The 21,068-nt window shown below is 36.7% G+C and overlaps 1 protein-coding gene across 1 annotated transcript in view; it reads right to left on the bottom strand.

Annotated features, from left to right (window-relative positions):
- Positions 1-21,068, bottom strand: part of NSUN3 (NOP2/Sun RNA methyltransferase 3) — a 61,834-nt gene that overhangs the window by 27,484 nt on the left and 13,282 nt on the right. Inside the window, exons 3-5 of the mRNA XM_003991552.5 lie at positions 20,330-20,673; positions 5,764-5,918; positions 4,927-5,048 (exon numbers count right to left, since the gene is read on the bottom strand). Coding sequence (XP_003991601.1) covers positions 4,927-5,048; positions 5,764-5,918; positions 20,330-20,673 — 621 coding nt within the window. The remainder of the gene's footprint in view (positions 1-4,926; positions 5,049-5,763; positions 5,919-20,329; positions 20,674-21,068) is intronic.

Here is a 21,068-nt window from a genome sequence, read left to right as displayed (position 1 = left end):
ACGTTCAACTGACTGAGCCACCCAGGTGCCTCAAACAAATAACAGATTTTTAATCTGAGAATCTCTGACTCCTGCCATCTAACTTGAGAAAAAGAAGAAAAAGGAGGAGGTAGGGGAATAAGAGAAGTATTAGCAGTAGCAATAGTAACCGTAGGGGTATTAAGGGTTTGCTTGTGTTTTCTGTATTCCAAACATACGACTAAGCATATCATGATAGTATGCAAAGCTAACTGAATTAGTTGACCTTTAAAAAGAAAATATATACATAGCTGAAACACTGGTGGAAATCTTCCATTCTAATAGACCTGTATGTCCAAAGATTATTTTTCCAACATGAATATATCAACGTTTTAGTCACTGCGTTGATGAATGATGAAGACTCCGGCTTCACAGTCACCAGGTATCCCTTATCTCAGCTCAAGAGCATGACAGAGGAATTGTTGGTGATTTTTATTTTTTTAATGTTTCTTTTAAAACACAATTCTTGCTGTCAGAGTACCACTTTTTAAGGATAGTTATCTGGATGATTTATACAAATTTTCAAAATGTTACTGAATAATCTAAGCTTCCTTTTTCAATGAGTTCACAAATTGGATTTTACTTGTCAAGTAGTAAGAAAAGAGAACCAGAAGGGGTCAGTATTTTAAATGTGATTGATTTTCTCTGGGCAAATAGATGACATGATACATTACTGCAATAACATACCAATATTTTTGTTATAAATCATACTCTTCAGTTCGTGCTTTCCCACCTAAAAATCATGTAAACTTCTCTTGCACAAACACCATGGCACTTTCTAGAGACAACATGTATATCATTTTCAGCATATTTTCTCACTCTGTTTATCCTAATACATTTAATAAAAATGAGGCAAGAGAACCTGATTATGTATGTACACAGTTTGTAACAGAAACGACTGCTCTCAGAAATTATTTTGAGAAATGATAATAAGATATACTTTCAAACGGTATTCAATTAATAAAAATGTCTTACGTTCAATTATTCCTTATATCATTGTCCTACATTCTCATCTTCTGAAAATGGTTTGGGGACAGATGTGTAAGAGAGTTGTATACAGTTTTATCTTCCCGTATTGTAAATTAAATAGAAGAGTCTAATTTTTCCATTTCTGTATGGATAAATCAAAGGGTCCTCAATAAGTGTACAATGAAGCCATATGCTTTGGTATCTATCTCCTGTCATCATTGTGCCCTCTAATAAGCTTTTCATGCTAAAAAGAAAAATCAGGATTGATCACTGTTTTCATGATTATATGCATACATTAATCTTTAAAAGAATTTTTTAAAAAAGACTTCCATATCTAATAATATTAGTCTTTAAAAAAGTGTAAATCAAGAAACTTCTATTAAAAAAAGTATCAATTTTAGGGGCACCTGCGTTGCTCAGTCGGTTAAGCATCCGACTCTTGGTTTCAGCTCAGATCATGATCTCGTGGTGGTTCGTGAGTTCAAGCCCCGCTTCCCGCTCCACGCTGACAGTGCAGAGCCGGCTTGGGATCTCTCCCTCTTTCTCTGCCCCTCCCCTGCTCACTCTCTCTGTCTCTTTTGAAATAAATAAATAAACCTTAAAAAAGTACCAATTTTAATTTAGGTATCACATTCATAAAAACATGTAAGATTAATATTTGGCTACAGAGTATTGTGTTTTCAAAAGCTACAACTGTAAACAGTGTGTAGATGGCCTATTTAATATAAATATGAATGATTTCTAATAACGTAAATGAATATACAGCCATAGAGAGCATAAAGTATCTTTGTGTACCACAACCTGTCAGCTGACAAATGCAAATACAAGTCTAGTCTTCAACAAAACAGTACAAAAAGTTTTCCTTATTTGCCTCTCAATTATCCTCTTGTTTTCTCCCTCCTGAGTGCCATCTTCTGCCCACAATATCAGGCCAGGCAATATTTGCTTGCTTGCCTTCTAATTGCTCTTTGCAAATGTAAATAAGGATCTACTATCAATCCTTTATACTTTTGACTAAAATTCACACATCAATATATTTACTCTCTTGCATATGTTTGCATTTGAAACCTTTTATTTCTTATTGTGGAATAAAAGGATTACCTTTTGTTAAAGGGAGGTAAGGCAATAACTAGGTGAAAAAGATTGCGAAAAAAGTAGGGAACTTCTTTGTATGTGGTATGGTGATAGAGCTATGAGAAAATTACTATATATGTGTGTACACACCCACACACATATTTCATTTTCTGGAGTCAGGGGCAGGTGATACAAGAGAAATTGTGGCTAGAGTTATCATTTTTTCCTTTATCTTTTTAACTCCCAGACTTGTAGATGTCAGGGAACTAGAACTGCTTTCTGTGCCTAGAGCTTGGGTATCCCACGCTTTCCCCGGTATCATCATTATCATACAGCAAAGGGACCCAAAGTTTCAACTAGTCTAAGTGGCTCTGAAAACTCTCACACAGACCAAGCATCAGGGACAGGAAGTGCAGAGTAGCTGGTCAAGGAAAAGAATACGAGACAGCTGGTATGATGGTGCTCCCCATGTGATTACATGAAAATCTACACCTGTAGTGATTGAGAGGTCAGTTTTGCACCTGTTCGATATGCTACTAAAATGATGTAGCGCTAAAGCCACTCGTTTTGGAGACTAAGACAATGGGGGAGGGGAGGGGCCACTAAGGAAGAGCCTTCGTTGTTAAGGCATAAGAAGGTGCCTATGTGAGGTTTATACAAAGGCAGGACCTTCATGATGATGACTGTAATGCTATATGATGTTATATATAACATAATGATCTCTCATTAGACTGTGCTGACAGCTTGGAGCCTGGAGCCTGCTTCAGATTCTGTGTGTGTCTCTCTCTCTCTGCCCCTCCCCTGCTCACCCTCTGTCTCTCTCTCTCTCTCACTCTCAAAAATAAACATTTTTAAAAAGTAAAAAGAAAAAAAAAAAGGAATAATGTAAACATCCAAAATTAGAAGATTAAATACCATAGGATAGACTGACGCTATTTAATATTTCACAAAAGTTGAAAAGAACAAAGTAAATCTACAAGGAAAAAAAAACTAAGAAAAATTAAGTACAAAAAAGCAAGTTTCAGATCAATATATACACAACGATAGCAGTTATTTTTTAATGTATTTCTCTATGAACATGTAATTGTAAAATGAGCTATAGAACAAGTTTGGAAGAGTGTGCCCCAAACTTAAGTCCAACAGTTAACTCAGTGAAGAAAGCTGGTATTTGGCTGGGTCTATGTCCAAGGGGGCTTTTTGCTTTATTTTCATTATCTGAGTTTGTTTACAATGAAAATGTTTGCATTTAATAGTTGTATAATAAAATATATTTTTTAAATGCTATCAAGAGATCAAGTAAAATTAAAATTGAAAAATATTTATCCATTTAATGGATCTTTAGTATTTTTTTTCAACGTTTTTTTTTTTTTTTTAATTTTATTTTTGGGACAGAGAGAGACAGAGCATGAACGGGGGAGGGGCAGAGAGAGAGGGAGACACAGAATCGGAAACAGGCTCCAGGCTCCGAGCCATCAGCCCAGAGCCTGACGCGGGGCTCGAACTCACGGACCGCGAGATGGTGACCTGGCTGAAGTCGAACGCTTAACCAACTGCGCCACCCAGGCGCCCCTGGATATTTAGTATTTTTAACAAGCATAGATTTGGAAGAATAAAGGGAACGGAAAATAGATTACCATGAATTGAGACAAAATGGGAGGAAAAGCAATCGACAGAATATAAAACACAAAAAGCTTAATAATGAACAGGAAGAAAAAGAAGTATAGGGAGGCTTTTTCATGAGAGAAAGAACAATGACCTGGTTGCTTAATCACACCTTAAAAAAAATTAGAGGTCACAATGGTAACAAGCCATCATAACACTTATTGTCTATTACAAGGCATAAGTTATAATAATAGCAAGGCCCAGAGTAGCTGGAATAATTAACCAAGAAGCCAGATCAACATGCCAAAGCTAATAACCCAAGAGGTAGAAGGGGAAAAGTGATATAAAATTCTCAAAATATCTTAGGGTTTAGTAGATGAAAGGCTGACACTGGAATCATATGAACAGTTTAAATGCCAGATGAGTAACATCTACAAGAACCCTCTAATGGGTACTAACCAGAATAGCCATAATGAGCTGATACTTAATCCGGTACAAGAACAAGACTACATATTAGTTGACTGTAATACTTAGATAATGGCATGTATTCATTGTTGTGTATCAATCAGAAGTTGGAAGCAAACCACATTGTCAGCAGTGCATAAAATGTTAATCATTCTTATTCCACATGTAAGAGATAATAGGTGATAATGCATCATTTAACCATATTTTAAATATTTCAGAGAATTTTTGTTCAGCATTAAACAACAGGAATTGCTTGAGAGTGGAGTATAAGTAGAAATCTCTTTTAAAACCAGGACAGCGTGTCCCACAGTGTCTCTTTTTAGAGGAAAGCCAAGTATCTCTTGGTGGTCACATGCTTCTAGAAAACTCTTAAAGGGTAGATAAGTGCTAACAATAAACTACAACTTCCTAGGAGGCTGACTCATCCAGAACAATGTGTCCATTACCAACAAAATACAACCTGGTCCAAAGCTACTATTATGGGGGTGCTGTTCAGGTCCTGAAGAAAGAACAGGGTGCCAAACCCTAGATCTGAGACAGTCCAGATATGCAAACAATTTTAAATGACAATATACAGCAATACCAAATTTCATTGAGTGGATAGGAGTAGTGAGTCCTTAGAGCAGGAGAGCTGAAAGGAAAAAGGTTAAGAATTTTCTGGATACAGCCTTTGAAGGAATAATTACCAACACCTACACAGGAAACCCTCCATTTGGGGACTTCTCTGTGTCATGATTTGTCATGCCTATTTAAATTACATTAGAAGCCGGAATAAACTTTTGTATTAATAGCCCTCACCTCAAGAGTTCTATCTGCAGAACAGGCAAATTGCTCCTTTGGCTTATCCTCCAGGCTGCCTTCTGAGAATCAGAAGAGAACAACCAATTTCGATCATTTGAACACGGAGCATCAACTAACACCTAGAGAAAAAAAAGATATATGATGCAAATACGTAGTACATGGAGAAGCTATGTAAAATGTGATAAAAAAAAATAGCTAATAAATAAAGTCATTTCTTTTAAAGCCAAAAATATATCATGCTAAATTCTTCATGACCTTTCTTCAGTAATACTTTACACTTCCAGTGTTTGTTTTTCTGGGGGGGGGGGGAGGTAACAGGAGAACTAAAAGTCTACTAACGTATAATCACATTTCATACTCTTGACAACTACAGCAAAAATTTTTACAGAAGTTATTCATTTTAAACAGACATAACTATATTTCTGAATTCTCAGCATTTACTCTTAAGAACTAATATTTCAATTTTGGTTTATTGAAATGTTCTCTTTTTCTTCAACTGTCATACGCTGATATGAAATATTACCAAATTAAAGCAATACAGTGCACATGTTTGTACACTGACCCAAATAACATCTGATCTTTTCCTGAGTATCTTTGAGGCACTTGGAAATGAAAAACATTCAATAATCCCCAATCCCAATGTTACCGCTTCCTTTGAACCATGCTGACCATCAAATAAAAACTGCTTCCTTGTTCACTTTATCAAAATTTCCCAGAGTACTGAGAAATTGTATCAGGCTCTGTCTGGAAGCAGATGGAAAACAACAACAACAAAGCAGCATAACAGGGGTATCATTGGGAGTCCATCAGTTTGTCACAATGTAATAACAGTACCTTGTCAAACATTTCAGGCTGGGCATCTCCCATTTCTCTGCCATCCAATTCAGACACTTTAATTACATTTACCAAAGGCTGCGGGATGAATGATTCTAACGTCTGCCTCAGCCACCTCAATCTCAGACTATCATGTTCATTACAGTGAAGATAACCTAAATATAAAGGATTAAGAAGTTTTAAACTGAATGCAATGGAACTGTTAAATTTCCACTTTTGACCAAATAAATTTCAGAAAGAAATTCATCATAATCATGCAGAAATAGGGCGCAGAGATAAATATTATGATTATGTTTAAAAAACAGCAATACACACACACACACACACACACACACACACACACACACACACAAATTTATAATAGTCATGCCTTACACAGCCCATCAGCTCTGACCACACACTCATTCAAATTTAATTATGGATTCCTAAAGATATGCTATGCAACCAATACCTCAAACACAGTTCTCCCCTAAAGCTCTAAAGAGCAAATGATATATTTGGTGTATGATCTTTCCTTTTTTTTTTTTTTTTTTGTTTACCTTTGAGAGAGAGAGAGAGAGACAGAGGAGTGAGTGGGGGAGGAGCAGAGAGAGGGAGACACAGAATCTGAAGCAGGTTCCAGGCTCCGAGCCATCAGCACCAAGCCGAAGATGGGGCTCGAATCCATCAACCCTGAGATGATGACCTGGGCCAAAGTTGGACGCTTAACCAACCGAGCCACCCAGGCACCCCAGTTTTCCTTTCTTTCCTTCCTTCCTTCTCCCCTTTCCTTTCCTTCTTTTCCTTTCCTCCTTCTCTTCCCTTCCCTTCCCTTTCCACCTCTCCTCCCCTCCTGTCCCTTCCCCTTTTCTTTCTTCTTTCTCCTTCCAGGAAAGAACATATTAAGTAAAAGAAAGTATATGGTATATGGGAAAAGACACATAAAGTGCTGTTGGCTCTATGGGAAATCATGGGCTCAAGTTATGAGCTATAAGACTCTGGGGAAGTTTCTTAGCTTTCTTTAAGAGTCTCAGTTTCCTTTTGTGTTAAATGGATATTATACCTAGTGAAGGGATTCAGAACATGCATCTCTAAAACATGCCACTTTGCCCTGTTGATTATTTTGAGTTAAAGGCACCTGAATAACAGCAGATGCACAAAGGGCATTTCTGTCTTCCTTTTTCTTCCTGAAAGCCGGAGATGAACTCTCACATGACAGACACTCTCCCTATACCAGAAGGAAAGAAATATTCTGATCATCAAGAGATGAGGAGTTAGGGCCCAGAGAAATCTGCACAAATAGACCTTGTTAAAAATTCTTCCTGTCTTCTCCCCCACATGGGTTACTTTTCCACAACTGGCACTTTATGTTCAACCTAGTAATATAAGCACTTAGACTTGGCCACTTTTTTGGACCTTTGTTTTCTTGTGGCAACTCCCATATACATGTAAAATTCTATTAAACAAAATTTATATGCTTTACTTCTACTAACCTGTTTTATGTCAGTCTCAGCAAAATTTTATCTCCTCTACACTGGCTGCCTTAAAAACCTGTTCAGTTTAAAACGTGATACTTTAGTAATATTTCTAGCATAGGACTGCAAAAGTAGTAGTAACAAATGTTTATGATTATTAACAATTCTTGAGTCCTTATCAAGCGCTAGGCCTTGCTCTAAAAACTTTACATGTCAGGGGGTGGGCCTGGGTGTCTCAGTTAGTCAAGCATCCAACTCTTGATTACAACTCAGGTCATCTCAAGGTTTGTGGGATCAAACCCCACATCTGGCTTCACGCTGACAGCGTGGAGCCTGCTTGGGATTCTCTCTTTCTCTCTCTGCTCCGCCCCGGCTCACATGCTCTTTCCCCCTAAATAAATAAACATTAAAAAAAAAAATCAAAAACAAAAACTTTACATGTAGGGTCACATTTAATCCTCACAAACCTGAGGTAGGTACTTTTTTTAAAACTAAAAAAAAAATTTTTTTTTATTTTATTTTTGAGGAGGAGGAGAGAGAGAGAGAAAGAAAGCATGAGCAGGGGAGGGACAGAGATAGAGACACAGAATCCGAAGCAGGCTCCAGGCTCTAAGCTGTCAGCACAAAGCCTGACATGGGACTTGAACTCATGAACCATGAGATCATGACCTGGGCCAAAGTCTGATGCCCAAGGACTGAGCCATCCAGGCTCCCCCTGGTACTTTTATTGTTATTTATATTTTACTAATGAGGAAACTTAGACCATGAGAGGTTAAGTAATTTGCCTAAGTTCAGAACCAGAAATCCAGACAGTTCCAGAGCCCTACCTATCGTTAAGCACCTCTTAAGCATCATGCTATATACTGCTTCTCACTATAGAAGGCACCTATAAATGGTTTATTCCCTAGTGAAATAGTGATTTGTCTTTCCTTTATTTAAATATATATGTACATATCTTTTTAATGTTTATTTATTTTTGAGAGAGAGAGCACATGCACACAAGTGGGGCAGAGGCAGGCAGAGAGAGAGGCACAGAGAGAGAGAGACAGAGAGAGAGCCACACAGAACCTGAAGGCCTCAGGCTCTGAGCTGTCAGCACGGAGTCCAACATGGGGCTCGAATTCATGAACCATGAAACCATGACCTAAGCTAAGTTGGAGGCTTAACCAACTGAGCGACCTCAGGCACCCCTAAGTACACATTTTCTTAAAATTAATTTAATCATTTAAAAATTTTATTTATTTCAATTCAAGTTAGTTAACATAGAGTGTAGTATTAGTTTCAGGAGCATTATTTTCTTCTGCAGTGTCTGTTAAGTTCCCCATGAGCGAAATCATACATTTGTCTTTCTCTGACTTATTTCGCTTAGCATAACACACTCTAGTTCCACGCATGTTATTGAAAATGGCAGTATCTCATTTTTTTCAATCACTGAGTACTATTCCATTGTGTATATATACATCTTCTTTATCCATTCATCAGTCGATGGGACACTTGAGCTCTTTCTGTAATTTGGCTATTGTTGATAGCACTGCTATAAACACTGGGGTGCATGTGGCCCTTCAAATCAGCACTCCTGTATCCTCTGGATAAATACCAAGTAGTGCAATTGCTGGGTCGTAGGGTAGTTCTATTTTTAATTTTTTGAGACACCTCCATACTGTTTTCCAGAGTGGCTGCATCAGTTTGAATTCCCATCAACAGTACAAAAGGTTTCCCCTTTCTCCACATCTTCACCAACAGCTATTTTACATGTTTGTATATATTTATATATATCATAGAAGTTATATGATATATATAAATATATAATCTATAAATACAAGCATATGTTTTAAAGTTTATTTATTTATTTACAACGAGCGAGAAATGTGTAAGTGCAGGGGAGGGGCAGAGAGAGAGGGGGAGAATCCTAAGCAGGCTCCACACCATCAGCGCAGAGCCTGACATGGGGCTCAAACTCATGAACCAAACCATGAGATCATGACCTGAGCTGAAATCAAGAGTCAGAGGCTAAACTGACTGAGCCACTTAGGCACCCCTACAGGCATATTTTTAAATGCACAAAAGTACAAAGAACATCAAAAATTACCTCAAACCAATTGTCTTCAGGTAACCATTTAACATTTTGATAATCACACCACATTGCTTTATGTGTATACTCATATAAAACTTATATAAGTGGAATTATATATTATCCTCGAGTTGTTGCATCTCATTTTTCATCTACCCTCTCCACCAGCTGCCCATCAAAAGGAACTTAAATTATCAACCCAATATAAGCCTCGTTTTCCACATATACTATGCCAACACTTTAAAAGAAACACTACCGAGTCAACAGGTAGAAATATAAGTAATTGTTAAAGGCTGCTAAATAGTACATGAGATGGAGACGCCATCCTTTATTCATCCATTACCAATCATTGGGCATTCACATCGCTGTCACTAATAAAGCACAGTAAACATCTTTATACAGTTATCCTATTATAATATGATTTTATTATTATGAGACAGTTTCAGAGAAATGGATAGGTTAGGGCAGGGGAATTTTTTACTTTTAGTAAATATTACCCGGTCCTTCGAGCAAACTCCCACAAGAAGTGTTATTATCAAAGTGGTGTTGTAGTATAACACGAGATGGGATGTTGTAGTATAATCCTTGATCTATAACACAATTATCTTTTCATTTCCATTTGCCATTTGGTTTTGCTTTTCTGTCAATGATTATTCTTATTCTTTGTCCTTTTTTTTTTTCCTGTTCCACTATTTGTATTTTTTTCTACTAGGTAAGAGATATTTTCATAGTATAGATACTAACTCTCTATCTGCCATGTGATCTGCAAATCTTTCCTAAATTGCATTCTGAATTTATTTGTAGTATCTTAATTCTAAGATAAGTTTCACAATTTTTTAATAGTCAATCATACCACTTTTATAATTTCTAGGTTTTTTGGTCTTATTAAAGGCAGTCTATTCAGACTAGATTTTCAGGTCTGACTCAGCTCAACATTCATGCAGGCCATGTCTGGCCTCATCCCACAGGAATCACAGCTTGCCAAGAGGGGAGGGTGAGACACTCCTCTTTCATGGAAGACCTTGGGCAATCCTCACAGTTGGTAATTTAGGTGCAAGATGATAAGAATCACACTGGGCAGGTGTAGGAGCTGTCCTGGCTTAAAAGCTTCATGTCCCATAGGAGACAAGATCTCCTCTAACAACTCTATAGGCACAGCTTCCAGGATCCCCATGAGGGACAAGCCAAGTTACAAGAATCAGTGTACTCAGGAAGGCCCAGTCAGGGCATCCCCATGAGATCTCTGGGGCTTATTTATTCTTTCTCCAAGTGCACATGGATTTTACCCTTCAGGGTCTTTTTTATCATGAGCAATGTTGCCTGGAAACATAGTGACAATATGTCCGGTTACCAGGGAAACAAAGCTGGAGTACTAAATGAAGGTGAAATTCTAATGTAGAGGGGAAATATTTTTGTAAACCCTTTGCTCAAATATATATCTGTATAAATATATATGCATTTACAAATCTATATATATCTACACATATGTAGTTGTTTTTTGATTGCCACTCCAGTATTAAAAACTTTTAATGATTTCCCATCATCCATTAAAGTTCAAACTAGTGATTTATTTCAAGGTCTGTGATAATAAGCTCTCACGAAAACCTTTCAATTTTGCAACCTCCTGCTATTTTATCAACATACTCTGTGCTCCACCAAATTTGACTGACTTGTCCACTTCTCATACATACTTCAAACCTCTCTTACAGTACTTACCATAATTTGTCTTAGGAAAGAGGTTTGTGTGTGTTTTGCTTACCTTTCCTACTACCAGTGTGCCGTGACTTCTATATGGAAAGTGCTCAGGAGATGGCATCAATTTTGTCAGGAGCAGAAAAGAGTAGAAAATTACCTTAAAGGGGTGCCTGGGTGGTTCGGTCAGTTAGGCATCTGACTTTGGCTCAGGTCATGACCTCACGATTTGTGAGTTCGAGACCCGTGTCAGGCTATGTGCTGACAGCTCAGAGCCTGGAGGCTGCTTTGGATTCTGTGTCTCCCTCTCTCTCTCTGCCCTTCCCCCTCTCACTGTCTCTCTTCCTGTCTTAAAAAAATAATAAACATTAAAAAAATTTTTTTTGAAAAGAAAGTCACCTTATTTGCATTTGCATGGGTAGTATACTCTTTTTTAATTTAGTTTATGTGTTTCAAATGAAAGAAGAGAGATCACAACCAACACAACAGAAATACCAACAATGATAAGAGAATATTATGAGCAATTATATGCCAACAAATTGGGCAATCTGGAAAAAATAGACAAATTCCTAGAAATATATAAACTACCAAAACTGAAACAGGAATAGAAAATTTGAACAGACCAGAGCCAGTAAAGAAATTGAATCAGTAATCAAAAATCCCCCAACAAACAAGAGTCCAGGGCCAGGTGGCTTCCCATGGGAATTCTACCACTCATTTAATAGGTATTAAAGTTAATACCTATTCTTTTGAAGTTGTTCCCAAAAATAGAAATGGAAGGAAACTTCCAAACTCATTCTATGAAACCAGCATTACCTTGATTCCAAAACCAGAGATCCCACTAAAAAGGAGAATTACAGGACAATTTCCCTGAAAAACATGGATGCAAAAATTCTCAACAAGATACTAGCAAACTGGATCCAACAATACGTTAAAAGAATTATTCACTATGGTCAGTAGGATTTATTCCTGGGATTTAGGACTGGTTCAATATCTGTAAATCAATCAATGTGATACATCACATTAATAAAAGAAAGGATAAGAACCACATAATACTCTCAATAGATTCTGAAAAAGCATTTGACAAAATACAGCATACTTTCTTGATAAAAACCCTCAAAGTAGGGATAGAGGGATCATACCTCAAGATCATAAAGGCCATATATGAAAGACCCACCACTAATATCCTCAATGGGAAAAAACTGACAGCTTTCCTCCCAACATGACAAGGATGTCCACTCTCACCACTGTTATTCAACACAGTTTGGCAATCAGTCAACAGAAAGAAATAAAAGGCATCCAAATCACAAGGAGGAAGTCAAACTTTCACTCTTTGCAGATGACATGATACTTTGTGTGGAAAACCCAAAAGACTCCACCAAAAATGCTAGAACTGATACATGAATTGAACAAAGTTGCAGGATATAAAATCAATGTACAGAAATTGATTTTATTTCTATACACCAATAATGAAGCAGCACAAAGAGAAATTAAGGAATCGATCCCATTTACAATTGCACCAAAAAACATAAAATACCTAGGAATAAACCTAACCAAAGAGGTGAAAAATCTATACACTGAAAACTATAGAGAGTTTATGAAAGAAACTGAAGACACAAAGAAGTGAAAAAAACATTCCATGCTCATGGATTGGAAGAACAGATATTGTTAAAATGTCAATATTACCCAAAACAATCTACACATTCAATGCAATCCCTATCAAAATAATACCAGCATTTTTCACAGAGCTAGAACAAACAATCCTAAAATTTGTATGGAATCAGAAAAGACCCCGAATAGCCAAAGCAATCCTGAAAAAGAAAACCAAAGCTGGAACATCACAATTCCGGACTTCAAGCTGTATTACAAAGCTGTAATCAAGAGAGTATGGTACTGGCATAAGAACAGACACATAGATCAATGGAACAGAACAGAGAACCCAGAAATGGATCCACAAACGTATGGCCAACTAATCTTTGACAAAGAAGTAAAGAATATTGAATGGAAAAACACAATCTCTTCAGCAAGTGGTGCTGGGAAAAATGGACAGCAACATGCAGAGGAATGAACCTGAACCACGTTCTTCCTTCATACACAAAAATAAACTCAAAACAGATATAAGACCTAAACATATGACAGGAAGCCATCAAAATCCTAGAGGAGAAAACAGGCAACAACCTCTTTGACCTCAGCCACAGCAACTTCTTAGTAGACAAGTCTCCAGAGGCAAGGGAAACAAAAGCAAAAATGAACTATTGAGACCTCATTAAGATAAAAAGCCTCTGCACAGTGAAGGAAACAATCAGCAAAACTAGAATGCAACTGACCATAAGAGGCTCTTAAATACAGAGAACAAACTGAGGGTTGCTGGAAGGGTGTTGGGTGGGGAAAGGGCTAAAGGGGTAAAGCACATTAAGGAGAACACTTGTTGGCATGTGCACTAGATGTTATATGTAAGTGATGAATCACTAAATTCTATTCTTGAAATTATTATATGTTAATGTAATATAATATAAAGGGCTAAAGGGGTAAGGCGCATTAAGGAGAACACTTGTTGGGATGAGCACTAGATGCTATATGTAAGTGATGAATCACTAAATTCTATTCTTGAAATTATTATATGTTAACTAACATAGATTTAAATTTTAAAAAATTAGTTTACGTGTTTATTTTGGGAGGCATTAAAGGATTTGCTAAGGCAGCTTATGGACAGGCTAAAAGCTCTTGTCTAAAAGCTTGAAATCACTAGAAAACAACCTAAGACAAAAGTTTGTTACGGAGGGGATGCAATCCCAAGGAAGTCAGAGTGAGAGAAAAAAGGAAGTAAATCATGCAAAGGGAGAGCACAAATGTAAAAGGGTTTGTAATCAAGCTGGCTACAGCACTGGTCAGTCTCTCAGGATATGTCCACAGTCTGAAAATACTGAGCCTTGGAAGAAACTATGGGGTTTAACAATACAGGGAGGAAGAACAATGAATCTGCTGGCATCTTCCTGCCTCCTGCCTCTCATTGGTTAAAGTCCCTCTCAATAGCTGCTAACTCCCACACACTTCAGGTCTGTGCTACCTGGCCCTAGCCAGAGTCCCAAGGCCAGTTACAGTAACCACTTAAGTGTGGTGATTTCTGCTGGTCAGCTGGCCGCTATCTGGAGGCTCCTCAGTTTGTGGCAGTAGTAACATCAGCAGCAGATACCCGCAGGAATAGCATGAATCTTTTCTAGGGTTTCTCCAGTCTGGAAACAATTCAGGTGTCTCCAGCCCTGATGTGAGGAATGACACTAAAGGTGAAGCCAAACACATCTGTGGTGGAGCATAAAATGGGGCCAAGGCAGCTCCCCAAAGTCACACCTTGTCCCCATCAGATACTAAGAGACTCAAAGGAGAAAAACATGTCTTTAATTATTTTTCATTCCACTTCTCCCTTTTTCTGGTTTAAATGTTTTACATTCCATTTCCATTATTTTATTAGTAAACCTAATGATTTTAACATGCATATGTAAAAAAAAAAATCTACATTAAGTCAACCTTTACCATTTTTCCTAAAAGATATAAGAATCTTTTAATTCTCCTTCTCAAACTAGATGCTATTATTACTGTGTATTTGGGTTTTATTTGGGCTTACCTTTTTTAACTGCACAAATTATTATCATTGTCTTCTACAGTCAATGGCAGATTCTTCCCATATATTTCCCATCGTCTTTGTTCTTCATTTTTTCTTGTATGTTTTATCATCTATCTACAATGGCTTTCCTTCTTCCTGAAGCACATCCTTCAGAATCATCGGTAACAAACTTATACTGTCTCTCTCTTTGTCTAAAAACCATGTCCATTTCACTTTTGCTCTTCAAAGATATTTTGGTGAATGTATTTCTGGATTTACAGTCATCTTTTCTTAGGACATTGAAAATAGCATTCCTCTGAATGCTAGTTTCCATTGTTACTCTCAAAGGTCAATCCTCAGGTTGTTGTCTTTTGAAGGTAAAATGTCCACTTGAGTGCTATTAAGATCTTCTCTTTATTTTCAGTGTTCTACAACTTGACTATAATGGTCTACACTGGCTTAGTTGTGCTTACACAAATTCAGAGAGTTCTGCTCTCATCATCAAAGTTGAAGACAGATGGTTTTCCTTTCAGTCCCTTGGAGAGGACAATTTCTTCCTAGTTTACCTTACATGGAGGGTATACCATTTTGGAATCTCAGCTTTATGTAAGTTAACCTCCTAGCAGATGCTCTCTTGGGGAGGCTCAGTCTTCTATTCTTACATTTTCAGGAAGTAATGAAAAGCAACATGCAAATTTTTCAGGTTAAGCAAATGCTCTCAAGTGAAAAGCTAGCTTCAATGCTTAGTTGATCGCCTAGGTTCCCATTATCTCTTAGATTTTGGTCACTGAGTATTTAGAGATCATTGACTGTGTTTTTCTTTAATATTATATCTTACATTTCTTAGTTGTTTTCAGTGGGAGGCTTGGTTAGGAGATCTAGTTTGTCATGCTGCAAGAACCGAAGTCTTAGTTACTTCTATATCCTTCACATCTCCACACCTTCACATCCAATGCCTTTCACGTGTAGTATGTGCTCACTAAATGTAGCTAACTTGATTTGAAACATGACATTATAATAAAGAATGAATTGCTAAAACTGAAAATCAGGTCAGTTTTTCATTAAGTTATAGCTTTTGTCAAGATTCTCAATATAGCATTTTAAAATACCTCTTAGTTCAAATATAGTTTTATGTTGTATTACTGTTTGGTGTAGATGTAGATTTTATTTTAAAAATCTTAGGGACGCCTGGGTGACTCGGTCGGTTAAGCGTCCAACTTCAGCTCAGGTCATGATCTCACGGTCCGTGAGTTTGAGCCCTGCGTCGGGCTCTGTGCTGACAGCTCAGAGCCTGGAGCCTGTTTCGGATTCTGTGTCTCCCTCTCTCTCTGCTCCTCCCCTGTTCATGCTCTGTCTCTCTCTGTCTCAAAAATAAGTAAACGTTAAAAAAAAAAAATTTTTAATCTTAGATTGGTTAAATTTTTTTAAAATATGTAATATATGACATCATAACCCAAGTCTCATATATATATATATATATATATACACACATATATATACATATATATACATATATATTATATATAGTACTATATATTATATATATGTACATATGTGTATATATGTATATGTATATAATGTGTGTATATATATATATATAATATAATATATATATAATACTAAGACTTCCTACATTGAAGCAGAATTAACTTCAAGCTTAAATTGTCAAAAATAAACCAACTCTTGGTAATTTTTCATCTAAGCGGGAAAGGAAGTGAATTTAACAAATACTTGCAAAAGTCATTGAAGCTTTACATCTATATATGGTAGCCTTCGTCCATGGAAAGAAACTGAAGCTGATAGTTTCATTTATTAATTTATTTTGGTGCAACTGACTTGAAAAGAAAAAAAACAATTCTGCCTATTTTCATTTCTGTTCATTATTCCTTAGAGCCATTATGAGCCTTAGAGCCTAATTATGATTGTCTGAGGAATTAGATTTTCCTCTCAACACAAATATTGAAATAATAATATTGTCCATGTATTACAAGTGCTATGAAAGCTAATGATAAGGTTCTCCCAGATATCTGAAAGCAATGTTACAAATTCACAAAAGAACAAAATGGTAACAACAAATTTGTTAAAACATGGTTGATGACAGATTAAAATACACTTGAGAATACACCCACATCAAGATCCTGGTTTACTAAGTACCTGTTACGGAATGGGCGTGGTGCTAGCAGCTGCACACACAGGTGAGAACTTGCGCTATTCTCAAGAAGCTGTCTAATGGAGGATGCTGGTAACATCAGGAGACCTCAAAACAGAGTCAAGTGCACATTCGTGAAAACCTGAGTTCAGAGCACAGCTCTGCCACTTACCTAGGACAATTTAGGTTAACTTCTCTTTGTCTTGGTTTCATCTTTAAAATGGGGATAATAGTGCCCAACTAATGTGGCTGCAGGGTTAAATTAAGATCATGCACACCAGAGATGGTCACACTGTGTTCCTCAGAGCCCTAGGATTTCATAAACGTATTTATACAGAAATTTTGATTTATGCAATGTGATTAACACAGTCCTTGGCACATACTAGGTATTCCAAAATGTTTTTATTACTAACAAAATAAATAAAAAGTGCACCTAATGCAGGGAGTTCTGGAAGGCTTTCTAAGAAAGTTGATTCCTGAGTGAAAATCTGATGAAAAAGCCAGCAGGGCAAGAGGTAGAGAGAAGTGCTATCTGTAGGGTGTGTAAAAGGCCTGGAGGCCTTTCAGTAAAGAAAGGAGTCTTTCTCATCTTTTCTACCACCAAAGGCTAACTTAGATGGCAAAGGTATTACTGACAGCAAAGAGAATTCCATGGAAGGATAGAGCCCTCAGCCAGAAAGTTGATGAAGCCACTCTACCAAGCAAGCTAGGTCATTCTTAGTATGTTAATGCCTTCCTATTTAGAGTAAAATTCTTTGCTCTTTTTCTACCAAGACCAGGACATAACAAAGGCTGTGTTGACAAAAACAAAAACAACAACAAAAAAACAATGGCACAATCCATCACTGTGCTAACATGTGGGTGCAGCTGGACCAAAAGAGAAGTACACTAATTTCCTTAATCATCCTAAAATATGAGCTTTTTAATCATTCAAAGCTGTGAGCCTCTTGGCCCAGAATAAAGGCCAGTGCTGATCTAAAGAAATTCATTGTATAAATGCACATTTAGTTGCAGCCATCATTATAGGTTTTGCTTTTAAAAGCTTATTTTAGCATTGCTTCTGCATTCCAAATTCAAGCACTGTAGCTAACCTAATTTGGGCTTTGAGCATCAGCATGAAGACATCTGTACTTCTTACTAAACCATTATCATTAGTCCTACTTAGATGAAAAGCTACTTTACTTGGAACACTGCCTGTAGTTCATTGCCCTTGATGTAAGAAGAGGAAGATTCCTCTCCACTTCAAACTCCTAGAATATCAGTTTGCATTCAGATTCCTAATCAAATCACCTTCCCTATCATAAGTATGTAAAATATTTATAGCCTACCTACTAATGAGGGTAATTTAGGATTAAAATGCTCTCTTCAAAACGGTACCCAAATTCGACATTTCTCTTCCATTTTTTTACAATACTAAAAATTCTATATTCAAAACTGATGTAACAGCCAAAATAAGAATACTGTCAAAAGAACACAAAAAGAGTGAAAATAAAAATATTCCTTATAACACATGATTCCATAAACCTTCAGGTCATTAGTATATTTATTATAAAAATAAAACAACCTTACAAAATGATCTCTTTGGTTGTGATTTCTTACATTAAAAGATATAGCAAGCTTCAATAATGGAGGTTTAACCACAATTCGAAAACACACAGCATGTTTTCTCCTAAATACATATTCGTACCAATGACTAGTACAACTGGATTCACAATTCTCATAAAAGTTTTTGAAATCTATTTCAACAGGGAGTGCCCTCAAAGGAAGATATAAATTAAAAAAAAAAAATAAGGAAGATATAAATTAGTCTTCAAACTGGGATATGTATGCCCTAGGGATATATAACAACTTTCTAAGGGATAAGGAAGCTTGGATAGTTTTAAAGGAAATCGATTTTCAGGGGCGCTCGGGAGGCTCGGTCTGTTAAGCAGTTAAGTGTCTGACTCTTGATTTCAGCTCAGGTCATGATCTCACAATTTTGAGGTTGAACCCTGCCTCAGGCTCTGTGCTGACAGTGTGTGGAGCCCGCTTAGCATTCTCTCTCCCTTTCTCTGCCCACCCACCCCCCCCTAACTAGTGCACTCACTCTCTCTCTCAAAATAAAAAAATAAACATAGAAGAAGAAGAAGAAGGAGGAGGAGGAGGAGGAGGAGGAGGAGGAGAACAGGGAAGAAGGAAAAAGGAAGAAGGAAGAAGAAGAATCAATTTCAGATCATCAACTTCCTAAAGCAGAACACCAGGGCATCTCTTTTCACAACGACCCTTCACCAACCTCATAACTGAGGAGCATGCTTCCCACCCATCCAGAATCTTATTACTGCAAATTGTGCCAGGGTGTAAAAACTTCCAAAGCACCAAAGGCAGTTAAACACATGGGTACCCTGGCTGAGAAAGTAAATGAGTTAAACAACTAGGCGATGTAGCCTTTTGTAATTGAGATGGTTTGTAATCCTTTGCCTTCAACAATATCAAAAGCAGACCAAAGAGTGCTCGCCTAACAGATCATTAAAATAATGCTTGATTAAAAATATCTGTGTGATCTGGGGTCATAACTCAAGAGTTTAAAGAGCTTAGTGAAATTACTGTAACACAATTTCCACCATTTCCATCATCTTATCTCTATGAACAAAGGCATTTACATTTATAAAAATAAAAACATCAAACAAAAACCAGACGTAACTGTTGCTAAACCCTGTCTTCTCAAGCTGTAAGTAATATTTATCCAGGGAAATCTGAAATAATTTTTTGAAACAGTCTCATCATCTAATTAAGAAAAGAATTTTTGATGAATGTTGACTCATTACTTTTAATATTTATAAAAATGTACATTTAAATACATTTCATCATTTTTGTACTCATAATAGTAATAAGTTACTTCCAAAGAATTTTCAAAATCTTTTAAAAATGCATTGTCTAACACCATCCCCGTTTGCCACGTGTGACTATAAGCCCTTAGAAGGTGGCAGCTAGTCCAAACTGAAATGTGCTTTAAAATTTCCACTTTAAAGACATTCTAAGAAAATTAGAATGCAAAATACTTCATTAATAACTTTTATTTTGATTACATGCTGAAATAATATTTTGGATGTACTGGGCTACAATGTACTACTAAAAGTAATCTCAACTGTGTTTTTCTACCTTTTTTACATGAGTACCTAAAAATATAAAATTTTATGTACACTTCATATTATATTTCTACTGGACAGAACTTATAACCAATGATACAAAAAAATGGTTTTAAATGTGTATATTTTTGTTGCTTAAAAGTATGACAAGGTATCAATACAAGATTCTTAAGTATGAAAGTAACAATAAAAAATGTTTGTTATTGGCTTATCAGGATTCATGTTATCTGACAGATTTGTGTTTATGAAATGCTGCAGTTGTGTTCAAAATTATCTGCTAGTATTTAGCTAGAAAAAAAAAATGCTATTACATTGATTTCCTCAGCTAAAACTTCCATTCTTCTACATACTGTCCTGATTTTCAGGCTTCCAAAGTCTGCAAATTCAATCTTACATTTCTCCCCATGTACTTTAAGTATTTTGTAATACATGGCTGTTTCAGAGTTGTCAATTACTGAAAGAAAAGCACACTACCTGGATAAGCGCACTGCAGCAGAGCTATTGATTTGCCTCCAGGAGCTGCACACAGATCCAGAACCTTCTCCCCATCTCTTAACTCCAGAGCCAATACTGGGAGAAGAGAGGCGGCATTCAGGAGATAGTATTTTTTTAGATTTCCAATTTGGTGTCTTTCTGAAGGCATTCTGTCTGGAGTTTTACTAAGGTAACACTTCATTGATTTGGGACAGTAGGGTAAAGATCCTTGAAAGAGTGTGTGATAGCCCTTTAAACGTAAATCTTTTTCCAGTTCAAAAGAATAATTGAATCGGTTAAGAAGGACAGCATATTGCCAGCATGATGGTGTTATTAGTATATCCCTAGAAATAGAAAAAGAAAAACAAATAAACATTAGTATTACACACACCAATATAATTTTGTAAGTAATTGAGTGAATGGGGCCTTAGTCTACACTTACCTGTGTTTTTTTTCAGAGTCAGGGTTATTACCATCGACTTTGCCCTTTTGCCTCCGACTATGATATGGCTCAGTCTACTGGTGTTATGACATCCTGCCTTTATTTAAAACTTTGGCATTTTATTCATCATAGGTTTTCTTTCTTTTGCATCAATTGTGCCCATTAAGGAATCATTTATTTTGATTATTGGGTTTTAGGGGCCCCTTAATATCTGCATCAGAAAGGAATGCCTCCTATGCCTCAGCCTAGTCCCTTCCTGCAGAACATCTTGCCAAAAACACGTCTGTTTTTACATAC

Source organism: Felis catus, chromosome C2, assembly GCF_018350175.1.
Source record: "Felis catus isolate Fca126 chromosome C2, F.catus_Fca126_mat1.0, whole genome shotgun sequence".
NCBI lineage: Eukaryota > Metazoa > Chordata > Mammalia > Carnivora > Felidae > Felis > Felis catus.
This window is presented reverse-complemented; position numbering and strand designations above follow the sequence as displayed.